The following is a 19,090-nucleotide window of genomic DNA, read 5'->3' on the forward strand; positions in this document are numbered from 1 at the left end:
GCCGCACTCCGCCCGGCCCCTCCTCGCGCCACGGCCCCGCCCCTCCCGCGCGTGCCGCTCCGCTTCTTCCTCGTGATCGCGCACCACCCTCGCGCTAAGCTCCATTCGGTTCCAGCCGCACTCAGCTTCGCCCCCTTTCTCCTCCAGCTTCGCCTACGCCCCGCAGAGGGAAGGCCTCGACACGTACGTTGGAGAGACAGGTTCCAATGAGAAGAGCGAGAGGGCGGAGCCGAAGTCTCTGGAGGGGCGGGGCGAGGCGGGGCGAGGCGGGGCGAAATTGCGAGTGTCTGGACTCAGCTTTGCATAACAATACATAGCTTTGTGTAACCAATGCAGGAAGGCATTTAAAGGCTTAAAGGCGCCTGTGCCGCCACAGACCTTTCAGTTAACTCCGCCGGGACCCACCCTTCTCAATGCAATTCCTGATGCAGGCTCCGCTCCTGATCGCCCTGGGCTTGTTTCTCGCGGCCCCTGCACAAGCCCACCCGAAAAAGGTGAGTGCACCCTCCTTTAAGAGGCTGTTTGCAGCCTCCAGGCCCAGATACGGGTGTGCAGGTCTGGGTGAGATATGGGGGTGGCCACTCCGTTCTCTAGAGTTAGTTCTTTCCAGTAGAGCCTCCCAAAGTAACTAATTATGGGATTCTGGTCTGTACAGTGAGGGTGGCCTCTAAGGACTTGTTCTGCTCCAGGCCCTTTTTGGAGAGATTAATCTCACGTCTGCATTCTCCGGCCTTCTCTCCAAGCGCCGGTGTGAAAATGCAGAGAGCCTTAAAACTAAGGCATTGCTCACAGAGATTCAGTCCTGTTACCCTGCTCCTGACTCCTGACCCCCACTCCTGATGTCCCCATGATAAGGCCGGCTGCTTCATCTCTTCCTCTACTCGAATGCCCTGAGCTCTTCCTGAGAGGTGGGAGGGTTTGAGAGCTTCTCCAGGCCAGAGGATCCAGGTTTGCCCATCTGGTGACAACTGCCGAGGCCTGTGACTCCTCTGCCTGTGGTTGTGAGCCACTGAGGCAACAGTCCCCCTACCCTCTAAGCTTCATCCTTCACTTCTCATTCACACCATGCTGCAGATCCCTGGGACAGGGAAGTTCTGTAATCCCTAGACCTGAAAAAGCCTAGTTCCTGGCTTATTTCAACTAGCTTAATGTCTTACAGATTTAGTCTATGCTGTTGCAAATGACAAGATTTTCCCCCTTTTAAAGGCTGAAATAGTATTCTGTTGTGTATCTATACCACATTTTCTTTATGCGTTCAATTTGACGGATAATTTCTTTATCCATCAAGTGTCTGTTGAGGGACACTTAGGTTATTTCCGTATCTTAGCTATTGTAATACTGCAATGAATATGGGAGTGCAGATATCCCTTAGAAATATTGATTTCAATTCCTTTGGATATAAACCCAGAAGTGGGATTACTGGTTCATATGGTAGTTCTGTTTTAGTATCTCACTTATATGTAGAGTCTAACCAAGTTGAACTTATAGAAGTTGAGAGTAAAGGTGGGATCTCACTCTGTCACCCAGGCTGGAGTGCAGTGGGGCAATCATAGCTCACTGACGCCTTGAACTCCTGGGCTCAAGCAATCCTCCCACCTCAGCCTCTCGAGTAGCTGGGACTACAGGAGTGGGCCACTGAGTTCTGCTAAGGAATAGGCTTTGAGATTTATTTTCACCAGGATGACTGTAGTCAGTAATGTATTATATACAGAAGCTCCTTAATTTTTCATGAGGTTATGTTCCGATAAACTCATTGTAGGTTGAAAATACCATTAAATTGAAAATGCTTCTAATACAACTAACCTGAGCATTATAGCTTAGGCAAGCCTACCTTAAACATGCTCAGAACAAATACATTAGTCTACAGTTGGGCAGCATCATCTAACAGAAAGCCCATCTCATAACAAAGTGTTGGATGTCTTATGTAATTTATTGAAGACTGTACTGGAAGTGAAAAACAGTATACTCAAAGTGCAGTTCTACTGAATATTTATCACTTAGGCACTGTTGTCAAGTTGAAAAATTGTAGGCTGGGCATGGTGGCTCAAGCCTGCAATCTCAGCACTTTGGGAGGCCGAGGTGGGCAGATCGCCTGAGGTCAGGAGTTTGAGACCAGCCTGGCCAACATGGTGAAACCCTGTCTCTACTAAAAATACAAACATTAGCTGGGCATGGTGGCCCATGCCTGTAATCCCAGCTCGGGAGACTGAGGCAGGAGAAGCACTTGAACCGGGGAGGTGGAGGTTGTAGTGAACCGAGATAGTGGCTGTCATTTGCTGTACACATACTATGTGGTATGTACTGAGCTATGTGCTTTTTTCCTAAAAAAAGTTTTTTGGACTAATTTTAGGTTTATAGAAAAGTTGCGGCAAGGTGTGATGGCCCACACCTATAATCCTGCACTGTGGGAGGCCAAGGCAGGCAAATCACTTGAGGCCAGGAATTCAAGACCAACCTGGTCAACATGGTGAAACCCTGTCTCTACGAAAAATACAAAAATTAGCCAAGTATGGTGGCATACACCTGTAGTCCCAGCTACTTGGGAGGCTGAGGCAGGAGAATCACTTGAACCCAGGAGGCAGAGGTTGCAGTGAGCCAAGATTTTGCCGCTACACCCTAGCCTAGATGACCGAGTAAGACTCCATCTCAAGAAAAAAAGAGTTTCAGAGATAATATAGTTTCCATATACTCCTGACTCAGTTTCCCCTGTTAAGATCTTATATTATCATTGTACATATCTCAAAACTAAGAAAACAACATTAGTATGTTACTGTTAACTGAATTCTAGACTTTATTTGGATTTCACCAGTTCTCCCATTAATATCCTCTTTCTGAGCCAGGATCCGATCCAGGGTACTGCATAGTCATTGTTGTCATGACACATGTTGTTGTAGTCCCCACTCTCCTCTGGTCTACGACAGCTTCTTAGTCTTTCCTTGTTTATTTATGAGCTTGACAGTCTCAAGGAGTTGTGCCCTGTGCTTTCTCTATACCAACATCATGCCCTCACAATAGCCCTGTGAGAAGATATCATTATGTCCACGTAGTAGATGAGGAAAATTTGAACCTCTAGGGGGTTAACTTACCCATGGTCTCAGCTAACAAGACTGGCTGAGCTGGGATTTTAATTCATACCTGTAGTGCCCATGTCTCTGCCTCCAGGGCTGTGCCTTTCCCCTCTGCCTTGTGCTGCCCCTTCCCACTTTTGGCTTAGGCTTGAATGGCAAATTTCTTGTGCCCAGCCTTGTCTTGGTAGGGATTGCTAATCCATTACATCTCCCATCCCCGATGATCCTGGACTCAGTAGCAGAATCTGTCACCATAGAGGCAGCTAGCCGGACATTACCCCCAGGGAGCCATCTAGTTACATCTTCCCCAGGTCCTGGGGAATGCGAAGCTTAAAGAGGGGAGGGAATTCTTCTCCAGTAGGCACTCTGGATACCCTACACCCCCCCCACCAGCCCGGAATCAATCCTCGGTGTGGATCAGGCTGCCTTAGAATCTATGAAAGCATCCCCACCCAGAAAACAGCTAGTCCTGCTCCTACATAGCCCTGCAGCCTGACTCCTAAGTCCAGGTATTCTTTCCTTGACCATTTTCAGTCTGTTTACATGCACAAATCACAGTGTAGTACTGTCCTTCAGTGGGGTTCCACTGCACCTGTAGTTAATGCAAACTCCTGAATATGGCTTGTGGGGACCTACATTAAATGACCCTGTCGCCCCTCCAGCCTCATCTGGGTCCCTCATCCACGACATTTAGCCATGGCCTTCCCCCAGTGCCTAGAGCAGCCAAGCTTCTTTGTTCCTGGGCCTTTGCCAGAGTTCCCTTGGCCTGGAACATTCTTTCTGCACTTACATGTCTGACTCCTCATCCTGTAAGAGTCCAGCTTAAGTATCACTTCCCCACCGCCCTATGTAAGTGAGTCCTTCCTTGCTGTCAGCATTACCTTCTGCACATTTCCTTGTGGCACTCACAAATCATAGTGAGTGATATTTATTTGCATTAGATGGTAAGCTCCTCAAGACAGGGCAGGAGCCATGTCTGATTGTTTACCACTCTTGCCACAGTGCTTAGCCCAAGGCCTGTCATCATTGCTCCATAAATATTTGTGGAGTGAATGTTGAAGGAAACATTTATAGGCAACTACCCTGTCCTGCCTTTCTTAGTCATGACATGAGCTTTCATTCCAAGGGGTAGGAACTCATTCCTAAAAGCTCAGGTAAAGGGGAAGTTTATTACAGAGCTACAAGACATCTTATGGTGCTGCCGGCAGGAAGCGGAGGCTAGGATGCTAATGGCTCCCATTTAGTGAGCCGGCTCTCAAGTTGTGTCTGGCATTGGGTTATGAACTTTACATACATGCTCTTGCCCTTGCAACATCCTGGAGAGGAAAGTAGAAATGCCTCCAGTTAAAGATGTGGAAATTGAGACTCCAAAGGGGAAACTGACCGGTAAAATCACATAGTAAGTGTGGTAGAGCTGTGATGTCCACCCAGGGTTGTTTGGCTAAAGTCGTCCTTCGCCCATGTCTCTCCAAAACCATACCCTTCCGTGCTGCTTTTATTGACAGGGAAGTGGGACTTTTTTGCACAGACCAACAGAGCCCTTAGTTCTTATACCTTCATTAACTTCCACTTGGTCATGGGTCACAGATCTAGATGGTGTGGCCTCAACCCAAAATTTAGGATCCAGTGACAGCACAAAGCCCCCATATTCCCAGCCTTTTATGCCTTAATTCCAAAATTGGGCAGAGAGAATCCATCAGCTTAGCTGAGGTTAGGTGATTCCTCTGGATCTGGTCAGTGATGGGAGTGTTGAAGGTGGGGGTCAGCTTCGGGGTGTGGGACTGGCAGGTTTTCTCTCTGAGGCAGGGTGTAGATGGAGGGCGTGCCAACAGTCTCTCATAGGTGGCCTCTAGGGGGCTGGGAGAGGTGAGAGTGGGTGGGCAGAGAGTCTGCATGGTGGGGGAGGTGTTCAAGATCATCAGACAGGGTCCTGTTGGAGTGGGGAGTGGCGGTCACATGCAGTCACATGCAGATGTAATGGTGGCAGAATCAGGAGACCTGGGGCATGTGGAGGAAGAACAGGAAGAACAGCTCAGCAGAGTGGTGGTGGGTGACCCAACTGGGCACGTGGCATGAGAGGTGGGATGGGAAGAAGAAGCCACTGGTTAGGACTGGGAAGTCCATTCACTGGGCATTATTCATCAGCAAGTGATCCACTGGGGATCTTTTCATGGGTGTCCTGTTCCTTCCTGAGTTAATCACCTTCCCCCTTGAGAGTGGGATTTCAGATGCTGTTATCTGTGCTCTGTATTTCCCGTTGTTCCTGGCTCTGGGTTGGGTGTGGGGTGTGACATGAACAAGGTCCTGGGTGTGGGCTGCAGAGGTGAATCCTCCAGGAGGCTGCCCTCTGTTGGGATCCCAACGCTGGCTGGAGAGGAGCAGGCAGCAGGGAGGTGGGAAAGCAGAGAAGGCACCCACCAAAGGCCAATTAGGTCAGTCTCCTGTTTTGAAGTTCCAGGTCTGTCATATTCTGCCTTACAGTTTACAATATGCTTTTGTGAGATAATGTCTTTTGAGTCTTTTAGTTTAGTCCTATCTATAAAATGAGTAGGACAAGTGTTATCCCAGGTTCATAGGTGTGGAGGCTTATAGATGAGGCTCAAAGACAGAGGTGCCTCACCCAAGGTCACACTGCCAGGAGCTAATTTTTCCTACGATCTGTGATAGTTTCTTTTGTTAACCTTTTTCTTCTCCTCCTTCCTTGCTGCCTGATTGTCCCTGGTCCTTCCAGCTAGGTAAGTTTTCCTGGGACAACTGTGATGAAGGGAAGGACCCTGCAGTGATCAGAAGCCTGACTGTGGATCCTGACCCCATCATCATTCCTGGGAATGTAACCCTCAGTGTCGTGGGCAGCACCAGTGTCTCCCTGAGTTCTCCTTTGAAGGTGAGCCTAGGGGTGGGTGGGGAAGGGGAGGTGCCAGAGGCTGGCTAGCAGGGGCACTGGGGCACATATGCTGGGGGAACTGTGAAGAATGTCAGAATCCTGGATTTCCAGAATAGTATAGGACGTGTAGATTGAGATACTCGTTCACAGGTTCCTGGACTCTCAGGATCATCAGATTGAAAGGAATCTCTGATGTCAGCGCCAGCAACTTCCTGGTAAGAGCAGGAGTGACACATATCTTGAGCCTGGCAGGAGCATCCTGGCCTTCTTTGGGCCTGATTGTTCTCTGGGGAGAATGATCCAAAATGGCTGATTGCTAACATCTCAGGATTGCAGCTCCCAGTGAAAACGCAGAGAACGAGAGGATGCCACATTTTTAGACAAATTTTTGTCACTCATGGAGCAGAAGATTCCCAGTGGAGGAGCCCCACGGGTTGCCAGTGCGACTCCTGTGGCCGGCGCAGTGGTTTTGGAGTAAACGGGACTGGTTCCCCTTCTGACCGATGTTTGGAGCTCCAGGAAGGCAGAGTGGCCTATTGTGGACTCAAGGAAGCCAGACTGGAGATTCCCGGGCAGAAAAGCACCATCAGTCTTAACGCCACTGTTTTGGCCAGTGCAGTGGGTTGCTCATATTTCGGCCCTGGGAATTAACAACTTGGATGTCCACTCAGAGACCTAATTTGAAAGTTGGTAATTACAAAGACAACAGGTGGATAAATTTACAATGATGGGAAGAAACCAGCATAAAAAGGCTGAGAATACTCAAAATCAGAATGCCTCTCCCTCTAAAGAGGATCATAGTTCCTCATCAACAAGGGTACAAGGCTTGATGGAGAACGAGCACATCCCATTAACAGAATCAGGGTTCAGAAGATGGATAATAAGAAACTTCTGTGAGTTAAAAGAACATGTTGTAGCCCAATGTAAAGAAACTAAGAACTTTGAAAAAAGGTTTGATGAAATCCTAATGAGAATAGACAATTTAGAGAGGAATATAAGTGAATTAATGGAACTGAAGAATACAATATGGAAACTCCGAGAAGTATGCACAGGTTTAAACACTCGAATTGATCAAGCAGGAGAAAGGATATCAGAGGTCGAAGACCAACTTAATGAAATAAAACGAGAAGACAAGATTAGAGAAGAAAGAGTAAAAAGGAATGAGCAAAGTCTCCAAGAAATGTGGGACTATGTGAAAAGACCAAATTTACATTTGATAGGTGTACCTGAATGCGACGGAGAGAATGAATCCAAGCTGGAAAATATTCTTCAGGATATTATTATTCAGGAAAATTTTCCCAACCTAGCAAAGCAGGACAATATTCAACCCCAGGTAATACAGAGAATACCACAAAGATATTCCTTAAGAAGAGCAACCCCAAGGCACATTAGATTCACCAGGGTTGAAACGAAGGAGAAAATACTAAGGGCAGCCAGAGAGAAAAGTCAGGTTACCCACAAAGGGAAGTCTATTAGACTTACAGCAGATCTCTCAGCAGAAACTCTACAAGCCAGAAGAGAGTGAGGGCTGATATTCAACATCCTTAAAGAACAGAACTTTCAGCCCAAAATTTCATATTCAGCCAAACTAAGCTTCACAACTGAAGGAAAAATAAAATCTTTTATGAACAAGCAAGTACTCAGAGATTTTATTACCACCAGGCCTGCTTTACAAGAGCTTCTGAAAGAAGCATTACACATAGAAAGAAACAACCAGTATTAGCCTTTCTAAAAATATACCAAAAAGTAAAGAGCACCAACATAAAGAAGAATTTACATCAACGAATGGATCAAACAGCCAGTTAACATCAAATGGCAGTAATCCTAAATTTAAATTGACTAAATCCCCCAATCAAAAGATACAGCCAAAACCCAACGGTATGCTACATCCAGACCCATTTCACATGCAAGGATACACAAAGACTCAAAACAAAGGGAAGGAGAGATTTACCAACCAAATGAAGAGCAAAAATAAAAAATAAATAAAAAGCAGGAGTTGCAATTCTCACATCTGATAAAATAGATTTTAAAGCAACAAAGATATAGTGGTAAAAGGATCAATGCAACAACAAGAGCTAATGATTCTAACACCCAGATACATAGAGACTTAGACTCAATGAGACAGAAAATTAATAAGGATATCCACGACTCGAACTCAGATCCAGAACAAGTAAACTTAATAAATATTTATAGAGCTCTCCACTTTAAATATACAAAATACACATTCTTGTCAATACCACATCACACCTACTCATAGGTTTAAATGAAATATTGATTGATTTTTTAGAATAATGCAACATTTCTGTTCTCTCTTTCTTTTTCTTCCTTTCTTCCTCTCCTTCACTCCTTTTTTTCTTTCCTTCTTTAAAAAAAAAAAGCAACAACAACAAAAAAACCAAATAGCTCATTATTTAAATAGTCAATCAGTGAGTATAAGCCCAACCAGAATATGAGAGGGAGAACAGCTGTCAGCTTTTCACTGAAATCTTTTTGATTGCTATAATGCAAAAAAAAAAAAAAAAAGGTTTTATCCTATAAATTGTTAAGTACAGTGAGTTCTGAGATCCTCTCCAAAGAACCAATGTATCAGCACGTTCAGATCCTCTGTTCTTTGTTCTCAATTTCAGAGTTTAACTTCCTGGTTTTCTTTGCCCCCTTACCCCAAGTTTTAGTAAACAACTTTCCTGCCAGTTCTAATCAGTAGTTCGTATCTGTTCCCCTCGTAACCTGCTTTGACCTGAGTCAACTTTAGTTACCTTTCCTGTAACTGTCCTTCCCACCAAACTGCTCACCCCACCACTCTGGCTCATACCCTTGCTCCCTTTAAAATAGCCAGTCAGAATTAGCTTAGACTGTGCAGTCCAACCCTAGCCACTAGGGGAACGACATAGCAGTAGGGGCTACCTGCATCAGGGATAAGAACCCCTCCCCTCCCTTAAAAAAAAAAGAAAAAAAAATAGAACGTACTGTTAAAACATGCCTTCATAATTTAGCAAAGCATATCTTTTAAAATGTCAAACTTTTGCTAAAATTACTGAAAGCTATTTATATGCCCTTGGGCACTGCTGCTTTTGGATAAAACTAGCATTGGAACAAGCCAAGGTAGATAGTAATATCTGAATGTACTCTATATCTGTAGTGTTGAAAATGAGTTAAATAGCTTTAAGTTTTCCCAAAGTTACCTTTAGGATTCAGGGGAAATGAATTATTTTTGCTGCATTCTGCCAGTTGGTAATATTTGTGTACAGAAGACTAGGTGCCACTTAACGCTTCAGAAGGATACCTTAATATGCATAACTTTCTTAAGGCCGCAGATGTAGGGCAAGCTGATCATCAAGTGATTCTTATTCAGAAATTCTCTTTGTTCCATTCTTACCTACTAGAATCATTTGTGAACCTTGACCTATATCAACAAAGCAACATTGCAGCTTAGCTCTTCATAACATAAAACATTTACAAAAAAAAAAAAACAAACAAAAACACAAGTGGTCAAAAAAATGAATGAAGTAGGCCAGGTGCAGTGGCTCATGCCTGTAATCCCAGCACTTTGGGAGACTGAGTGGGAAGATCATTTGAGGTCAGGAGTTTGAGACTGGCCTGGCCAACATGGTAAAACCCCATCTTTACTAAAAATAGAAAAATTAGCTGGGTGTGGTGGCAAGTGCCTGTAATTCCAGCTATTTGGGAGGCTGAGGTGGGAGAATCACTTGAACCCAAGAGGCAGAGGTTGCAGTGAACCGAGATCGCACCACTGAACTCCAGCCTGGGTGGCAGAGCAAAACTCTGTCTCAAAAATAAATAAATAAACAAATAAAATAAAATACTAGAAACCTCACTACCTAGTGATAAGGGGTAAGCACTTTTAATATCGTATAGGACATTCTTTGCAACTTTCCCCCATACAATTACATGTGTAACATACATAATAATTTTTAATGGATATGTATGATAATAGGCAGTGCTCATTGTAAATGTCCTCCAGCAACCTAAATCCTGGAGATAGCCAGTGTTTTCTCTTTATTTATCCTGTCAGAATTTTTATGTGTTTGTAAATACAGACACACTTACACTCATGGGAATATATGATATGTGCTATTATACTTGCTTTTTTTTTTTGCACAATACTATGTGTTCCATATCTCTTTCCAAGGATTAGGTGGCTCTACATAGTCATGTTTTTTACCCAATCATTATTTTATTTTATTATTTTAATTTATTATAATTTTAGAGATGACATCTCACTCTGTTGCTCAGGCTGGAGTGCAGTGGTGTGATCATGGCTTACTGCAGCCTTTACTTTGTGGGGTTAAGTGATCCTCCCGCCTCAGCCTCCTGCGTAGCTGGGACCACAGGCACATGTTACCATGCTTACCTAATTTTTTAAATTTTTTATGGAGATGGAGCCTCCCTATGTTGCCCAGGCTGGTCTCAAACTCCTGGGCTCAAGTAATCCTCCTGCCTCAGACTCCCAAAATGTTGGGATTATAGGTGTGAGCCACCCCGCTCAGCCCACCCAATCATTTTTAATAGCAGAAATATTCAGATGTGGATATTTCATAATTTATATAACAAGTCTACTGGTGAACATTTAGTTTATTTCCAGGGTAGTGTTTGGTTGGTTGGTGTTTTTTTTTTTGAGACAGAGTCTTACTCTGTTGCCTAGGCTGGAGTGCAGTGGCGCCATCTTGGCTCCCTGAAACCTCCACCTCCTGTGTTTAAGCAGTTTTCCTGCCTCAGCCTCCCAAGTAGCAGTGGCACCTGCCACTGTGCCCTGCTAATTTTTGTGTTTGTATTGGAGATGGAGTTTCACCATGTTGGCCAGGCTGGTCTTGAACCCCTGACCTCAGGCAATCTGCCTGCCTCGGCCTTCCGAAGAGCTGAGATTATAGGCTTGAGTCACTGCACTCAGCCAGTGGTTTTTGTTTTTGTTTTTTTTTGCTGTAATAACCATCTGTGTAGAAATTATTATTATAGTACATCAATAGACACTTTCTAGGTCTTTTGATACATACTACCCAAGTGCCTCCCAATGTTTGAACCAACTTGCATCATTCCTAGTGAGCACAGATGTCTATTCATACGTTTATTTGCCTTTTGTATTTACTTTGGGAATAACCTGTTTGTTTCCATCCATTGACTATTTTAGGGGCGGATGTTTTTATATTTTCTTACAGAATAATGAAGACTTTTCATATATCCATTTCAAAACCATTGATTATGGTCCTTTACCCTCTAGCTAAAATTGCTACCTTTATATGATGTTCCTCTATGCCCTTCAGTCTGTTCCTGATCCAGATCTATTCTGGTACCAGTTTTGTGTTAATCATTTAAAAGAGTACTGATTTGCAATCTGTGTTTCTAACATTACCCTTAGACCTGGCTTAATTGCAGCTCCTACCTTTGGGCTTTCCTTGAGCAATACCTGACTTAGTAAATAATGCACAGGGCCTGGCAGCCAGGACATGCTTGGTACTTGTTAGATCTTGTGAACATTTCAATCAGTATCTGTCTTATCCTGCAGCCTCTTGACCCAGACACAAGTCCTGGATATGTGGCAGCTTTCAGCTCCCCTGCACCTCATACTAAGTCTTTTCCTAGCCGAGTCATTATGTTCCTTTACTGTTCCTCAAATGGTAGGGGATCGAGCCCTGCACCCTTGGATCTGGGCCAAGGGATGGAATTATTTCCTATGTATGGACACGGAACAGTTTCTCTGCCAGGGTCACACACATTTATTTGTGTGGTCCCTCTGCTGAATCTGGAGGGTGGGCTTTCCTGGCAGACCTGCCACTGTGCTCCCTCTCCCGCCATCACTGTGCAACCACTGGCGTTTCTAGGGAGGGCCTGTGTAGCTGACATGGAAACAAGAAGCTGACAAACCCCCTCTTTTGCCCTCACCCTGCTTTTCCTGGCTCCTTCACAGACCATTGAGATGGATTTTACCCCGTACCCTCTTTTTCCATTGTTTTATTACCTTTCATAAATTTGGGCCTAAATAATCTCCTCAGTCTTGACTGTCACTTGTGCTTAGTAAAAATTGGCCTCAGATCCCCTCTGCTCCTTCTCTTTCCCCAATTTTTTTTTGAGATGGAATTTCACTCTGTTGTCTAGACTGGAGTATAGTGGTGCAATCTTGGCTCATTGCAACCTTCACCTCCCGGGTTCAAGGGATTCTCCAGTCTCAGCTTCTAGAGTAGCTGGGATTACAGGTGTGCACCACCACGTCCAGCTAATTTTTGTATTTTTAGTAGAGATGAGGTTTCACCATATTGGCCAGGCTGGTCTCAATCTCCTGACCTCCCAAAGTGCTGGGATTACAGGCATCAGGCACCGTGCCTGGCTGCCAGTATTTCTCATGTGTGTGTGTCTGTGTGTGTTTGTGTGTGTGTGTATTTAGTTCAGTTCTTTTCTCTTTTTAGGGTATGTGCATATCAACTATTAGATGAAAGCTCTTCTGACCACTTGCTAGGGAGAAGAGATGATGAGGGACAGAGGCTCTCAGGGAAGGCTGCAGCTTGTCTCAGGTCACAAAGCTAGTTGTTAGCATGGGAGGTAGGGGGGTAGACTTAGTGCTTGGTGTATTTGCAGGGGAGGGGAGAAGAGTGCTGCAGATTAGTTCCAGACCTCTCCCCTTGCCCAGCAGACCCACTTATGAGAGCTGCCCAGAGCTAAGCTCTAGATGAGCCTGGAGCACTCTTGAGGCCACAGGGCTTCAACCCCTTGTTACACTAAGGCCCAAAGGAGAGTGACTGCCCAAACCCAAGAAAGCAACTGCCATCCTGTCTTCCCCTGACCTCGCTGTAGTGAAATATCTTTAATCAAAAGTCAAATCTGGGATCTGGATAGATTTGACCTTAGCTGCAATTTTTAAAAGTTAAATGTCCCAGGTTTCCATGGCCATGGGTAAGATCGGGGCCTGCTCAGGGGCTCCCTTTTCTCTTTTGACTTGCTCCATGAGATCTGGCAAAGTTAATAACTCCCACTGCCCAGCCTCCCTCAAGTTTCAGCCTGTGGGACTCTGGTTTCCCCATCCTCGAGAATTGTAAATTGTCATTGTATTTGTCATATATACTTATTCCAGCCTTTCAGGCCTGATAACTTGGTTCCCCAAGCCCCTAAAGTCATATACGTGCCTGGGCTTATTACTCTACCCTGCTTCCTTTTCTGAGTCACAGTAGCAAATAGATTGAGAATAAGAAATGAGCCATAGTTTGTAATTTCCAAACGGCAGGTGTGGCTGCTGCCTTAGAACCCTCTGTTGACTACAGTTCAGTATACTTCTTGTGTCGTGCTTGTCCTGTGCTAGGGGTAGAAGTAGAGATCAGAGAGGCACTACCTCTCCTGTAGATGCACCGCTCCAGGTTCCAGCCTGGTGGGAAGAGTGCTGGCAGGACTTGGCCCCTTCCTGGCCTCCTCAGTTGGGTATTCTTGCTCAGGGCATAACTGGCTCAAACATTTTCATTAGCGTATTGGAGACACAAGGAGAGAGTATTGGCAGAGGAAGGTAGGGCAGAAGTCATGGAGGAGGCGGCTTTTGATTTCAGGTACTATGCAAAGTGCTGGTATTTCCCTCTCAGTGGGGCCTGTGAGAGAGGTAGACACTCTAAAATATCCCACTTTTGAAGATGAAGTGAGGCCGGGTGCAGTGGTTCACTCCTGTAATCCCAGCACCCTGGGAGGCTGAGGCAGGTGGATGGTTTGAAGTCAGGAGTTCGAGACCAGCCTGACCAACATAGAGATGGTGAAACTCCATCTCTACTAAAAATATGGAAACATTACCCAGGAATGGTGGTGCATGCCTGTAATCTTAGCTACTCAGGAGGGTGAGACAGGAGAATCACTTGAACCTGGGAGGTTTGCAGTGAGCCAAAATCATACCGCTACACTGCAGCCTGGGTGACAGAGCAAGACTGCATCTCAAAAACAAAAACAAAAACAAAAATGTGAGGGAATGGCCACTGAGAGAGATCAAGTACCTTCCCCAAGGGTGCAGTAATACTAGGAAGTGGCAGAACCAACATTCTAACCTAGGCCCTCTGACTTTTCCTAGGCAGCAGGGTAGAAGCAGTTTTGATAAAAGAGAGGAGGGCTGAGAGGGTGCTATGTGGCCCGTGGTGGAGACAATGGATATATGTCTCAGCAGCAGACGAGGCCAGTGAGAGGAGCAATTTGAATTTGTCCACTCAGAACACAGGATGTGCTGATTTCTTTTTTCTTTCTGGGCCTGGAGGAAGGCAGCTAATATCTTGACATCTGGGCATCTGGAAGACTCGAGTCCATGGCCTGGGAACCAGCATGAGCCCAGTTGGCTCTGAGGACATACGTGCCTATCCAGGGTTTATCTCTTAAAAGCAGATCCCCGGCCAGGCACGATGGCTCACGCCTGTAATCCCAGCACTTTGGGAGGCCGAGGTGGGTGGATCACAAGGTCAAGAGATCGAGGCCATCCTGGCCAACGTGGTGAAACCCCGCCCCTACTAAAAATACAAAAATTAGCCGGGCGTTTGGCACGCGCCTGTGGTCCCAGCTACTTGGGAGGCTGAGGCAGAACAATTGCTTGAACCCGGGAGGCAGAGGTTGCAGTGAGCCGAGACTGTGCCACTGTGCTCCAGCCTGGCGACAGAACAAGACTCCGTATCAAAAAACAAACAAAAAACAGATCCCCAAATAAAATGCTAGAATGTCAGAGCTGAAAGGGATCCTAAAAATGTGATTTCCTGCCATCACACTCGCAAGGAATCAGATATTTGAGAAAGCTAATTTCCTATTGCACTTCCCTAGAGTTTTCCCTTGATATTTTTGGTGGGTGATGGACATGGTTCTAAGGGACACCTCATTTGGCTCTAGAGAGAACTAATACATGGTGACTATTCAGCACATGCCCAGGACAACTGGGACTGTCCACTGTGAAATTCTGGCCACTTCCTCCTGGTCAGCTTGGACCTCCAAAATAGGAGCAGAGTCATGACAGCATGGAGGTGTGAAGTGTATTCTAGATCTTCTCACCCAGCTATATTCCAGGCACAAGAGTCTTTGGAGCTTGCCCAGCTTAGTCAGGGAGCGCACTACTCCTTGAGGTAGTTGTAACCTACCTGTGATTTTATACCAGTCCCAAGGTGATCTTTCTCTACATTCCTATTGTTCTGTCTTCTGTGGCTGTACAGAGAAAATGTGACCCAAGAAGAACCAGTTGGGTTCATTTTGGTAACCAGTTCATCAATTGTTAGTAACTACCTGAAGTCCTATGCAGAAAAGGATTCTGGGGCCAAGACTGGGCTCAGAAGGAAAGTCTACGAAGCAATGCCACAGTTAACCAATTAGCAGTTAGATGACAAGTGCATTTCAATGCACGTGTTATAACCAATCAATTGGTAGTGAGTACCTACAGAATTCTAAGACTATGGGCTGCGCATGATGGCTCACGCCTGTAATCCCAGCACTTCGGGAGGATTGCTAGAGCCCAGGAGCTTGAGCCCAGCTTGGATAACAAAGTGAGACCCTTTTGCTACAAAAAATACAAAATTAGCTGGGTGTGGTAACATGTGCTGTGTTTCCCAACTACATAGGAGGTTGAGGCAGGAGGATCGTCTGACCTCAGGAGGTTGAGGCTACAGTGACTGCAATAAGCCATGACAAAAAAAAAAAAAAAAGAAAGAAAGAAAGAAAAAAAAATTCGAAGTTTATGTATATTTCAATGTAGGGAAAAAATTCACGTTTGATTATTAATTCCTGCCATGGGCACAAGTGTGGGGATTCACTCAGGGTGGTGGCAAAAATATTAAGGGAAACATATTAGAGAGTTATAGAGTATCAGCTGAAACCCTTTTGGAAGGTCTAAGGGTTTTTTCTATAGTTCTTGGCTGAAGCCAGCTGGAGTCTCTTTGCAGGAGCCAGAGAGATTAGGGCACAAATACAAAGGAATGTGAATAGTTTACCTAGATAGCTCGTTAAAAATTCTATGATTAAAATATATTGCTGCTTTTTTGAAGACACAGAAGAGCTGGTATGTTTGCCCTGGAATTTATACTTATAATCTTTTTCAAACCCCCCACCACTATTTTTTTTTTTTTTTTTACCAGGTGGATTTACTTTTGGAGAAGGAAGTGGCCGGCCTCTGGATCAAGATTCCATGCACAGACCAGATTGGCAGCTGTACCTTCGAAGACTTCTGTGATGTGCTTGATATGTTATTTCCTACTGGGGAGCCCTGCCCAGAGCCCCTACATACCTATGGGCTTCCTTGCCACTGTCCTTTCAAAGAAGTAAGTACGTAGGGAGGAGAGAGCGGTACCCCTGTGGCTGAAGAGATGGGGTTTGGAGAGAAGGGTCTTTGCATTCTCCTCTTGCAGGTCTGGATGTCTCTGGATCTGTAAGCCAGTGTGACCTATCTGGAGTCACTTATCTTTTGGGAGCATCAGTTATCACCTATGAAGTGGGAGACTTGAACTTGAACTTAGATGTGATCTTCAGGGCCCCTTTTCTATGATAATCTATGCTCTACAGTGCTATGGCAGTCTCCCATCTTGTGTGGCCAGTTTGAGGATGGGAAGAGGGGTAGTAGTTCATGGCTACAATCCTAGCCGTGGCTCAGGAGAGAGCCCATCACTAGGCTCTCACTGACTGGCGGTCCACTGGCTTTCCCACAGGGAACCTACTCACTGCCCAAGAGCGGATTCATTGTGCCTTCCCTGGAGTTGCCCAGTTGGCTCACCACCGGGAACTACCGCATACAGGGCGTCCTGAGCAGCCGTGAGAAGCGTCTGGGCTGCATCAAGATCGCTGCCTCTCTAAAGGGCATGTAACATGGCATCTGCTACAGCAGAAGGGAGGGGTATGAGGAAGGTTCCTTTTCCTCTGTCTTGTGTTTGCCAAGGCCAAATTCCTACTCTCTGCCCCCGTTTAATCCTCTTACTACAATGAGTCCCCTACCCTAACTGAAACTCATTTTATGCCACTTACATTTTAGGCTGCAGTAAGCAGCCCTGACCTAAGGGAGGATGAGTTGGACAGTTCTTGGTAGCCCAGGGTTCTGGGCTGACCATGTGACCCATCCCCATTAACATTCTCTCTAAAGAGCATTGTTCAGTCAAGGAATGGGAACCAGCATGTTTTAGGAGCTGAAGAGTCTTTATGACTTCCTCTCTCACTCTTTTTTTTTGTCACTAAGTTAAAAGCAAAGTGACAGTATTAACGTTTTTATTCTACTCCAGCCCCTGTTAGAATGAAGGGGTGAAATGAAAGCAGTTGCTCTTAGTCTATTTCTTCCCTAACTTCTGTGACTAATTTTGATTTCCTTTTTAGATTTGCCCAGTTAATACTAGGGTGCAGTGTATCCTGGAGAGTCAGGGTGTGTTGGGGAGGGATCCCTTGGGGGTGATATTAGGAGTGCTCTGTTGTTTACAAACTCAGGTACCCGCAGGGCCTAGCAAGAGACTTAAATGGGTGACAGGGACCATGAGAAACATGTTGTTTCCATGCTTGATTTTGATTTTTCCTTTTTGATTAAAGCTAATACTACAGTGTAAATATTTCTTATACTATACAGAAAGCCACAGCGCCCGTGCATTGATACAAGGCCGCTGAGGCCTGGTCTTCAGTTGGAAATATAATTAAGCGTGGCAAGGACTGGAGTAGGTTGGAGAGTGCATAGCCAGTCTGTGAAGACAACTGCTACCTAGCTGTCATCAGTCAGCACCACATAAGAATGGTGTGGGCCCAGTATTGCCAGATAGTTTCAATGTTTGCTCCTAGGGAAGCCAAAAAGCCAGATTTGTATATGAAATCTCACCATTTTAAAAGATCGACAACTAATTATTTTTTTTAAAACGCTGTGCGTTGTGATGTGTCCCAAATGGATATATCAGTGGGGCAGCTGGCTCATGGTGGCCACTTCGCAACCTCTGATCTCATACCATGCGTACCTTGTCCTTTTTTTTTTTTTTTTTCCTGAGACAGAATTTACTTAGTTACCCAGGCTGGAGTGCAGTAGCACGATCTCAGCTCACTGAAACCTCTGCCTCCTGGGTTCAAGCAATCCTCCTGCCTCAGCCTCCCAAGTAACTGGGATTACAGATGCTTGCCACCATGTCCAGCTAATTTTTTGTATTTTTAGTAGAGACAGAGTTTCACCCTGTTGGCCAGGCTGGTCTTGAACTCCTGACCTCTGGTGATCTGCCCACCTTGGCCTCCCAAAGTGATGGGACTACAGGTGTGAGGCACTGTGCCTGGCCACCTTGTCCTCTTAAGACAACTCCTGTGGCACTGCTTCTCCCTCCACAGGGCCAAAGCAATAGTGTCTGGTCCCAAGGAAAAGGCTCTTCCTGTCTTAAGAGAGGTCTGGGTAGCCTCTTAGCTGTGAGCTGTGGGGATCACAAGGCTGCCTGCCCCAGTCTTGGAGTCCTGTTGACTGAATGAGGCAGATGGGAAGGAGTTGGCACCACCAGCAGTTGCTTTTGGAGCAGGGGTCCAAGGAAGAGAGGGTGGCCTCAACATCGGGCTGCCTGGATTTGTCCACCACCCTGTTATGCCGTGACAACTTCTGAACCACACACCAGCCCTGAGTTCTGGGCTCATCTGAAGCCTGGAATAGCAATAAATCATTTTAACTTGTTGACAGTGTCTCCTTTGCCTTGGCTGCAGATTTCACCCATCACATCTTGGGATTTCAAAAGCATGTTTGGGATGGGGCTCTTTTGGTTGCAAGGGTTTGTGGGAACGGTACAGGTGAGCCAAGGCGATTCCAGGAACGGGCCCTCTGCTTCTGTCGCAGGAGCTGCTTGTCATCTCTGGTTCATCCCCATCCAGCTCCCTTGTTTGCTGTTTTGCTTTCTATCACCTCATGACCGAGAAGAGTGAAAATTGCCTGGTGACCATTGAACAGGTCCCAGAGACAAAATCTTATCTGAGGAATTTAGAAGGGAGCAAAGACAACTTGGTGACTATCAAACAGGCCATCAGAGGCAGAGGCAAAATTCCTTATCTGGGGAAAATCAGAAGTAATTAGACTTTCCTATTATCTAAAGCAGGCATTTGGTTCCAGATTTCTTTCCTCCCATAAAAAGCTTATAAGTAACTAAAACTTCTACACATCTCTGGAATGCCATACTGAAACTCACTGTGCAACCCTAATGTCCTGCTT

General features: G+C 45.5%; 1 protein-coding gene across 1 annotated transcript; it reads left to right on the top strand.

The window, feature by feature from the left end:
- Positions 1-279: 279 nt before the first annotated feature.
- Positions 280-18,562, top strand: GM2A (ganglioside GM2 activator). The gene is made up of 4 exons (XM_003732262.6): positions 280-494; positions 5,800-5,952; positions 16,032-16,214; positions 16,599-18,562. The coding sequence occupies exons 1-4, from the start codon at positions 414-416 to the stop codon at positions 16,752-16,754; spliced, it is 573 nt and encodes a 190-aa protein (XP_003732310.1). The 5' UTR covers positions 280-413; the 3' UTR covers positions 16,755-18,562.
- The last annotated feature ends 528 nt before the right edge of the window (positions 18,563-19,090 follow it).

This window comes from Callithrix jacchus, chromosome 2, assembly GCF_049354715.1.
Source record: "Callithrix jacchus isolate 240 chromosome 2, calJac240_pri, whole genome shotgun sequence".
In the NCBI taxonomy this organism is placed as follows: domain Eukaryota; kingdom Metazoa; phylum Chordata; class Mammalia; order Primates; family Cebidae; genus Callithrix; species Callithrix jacchus.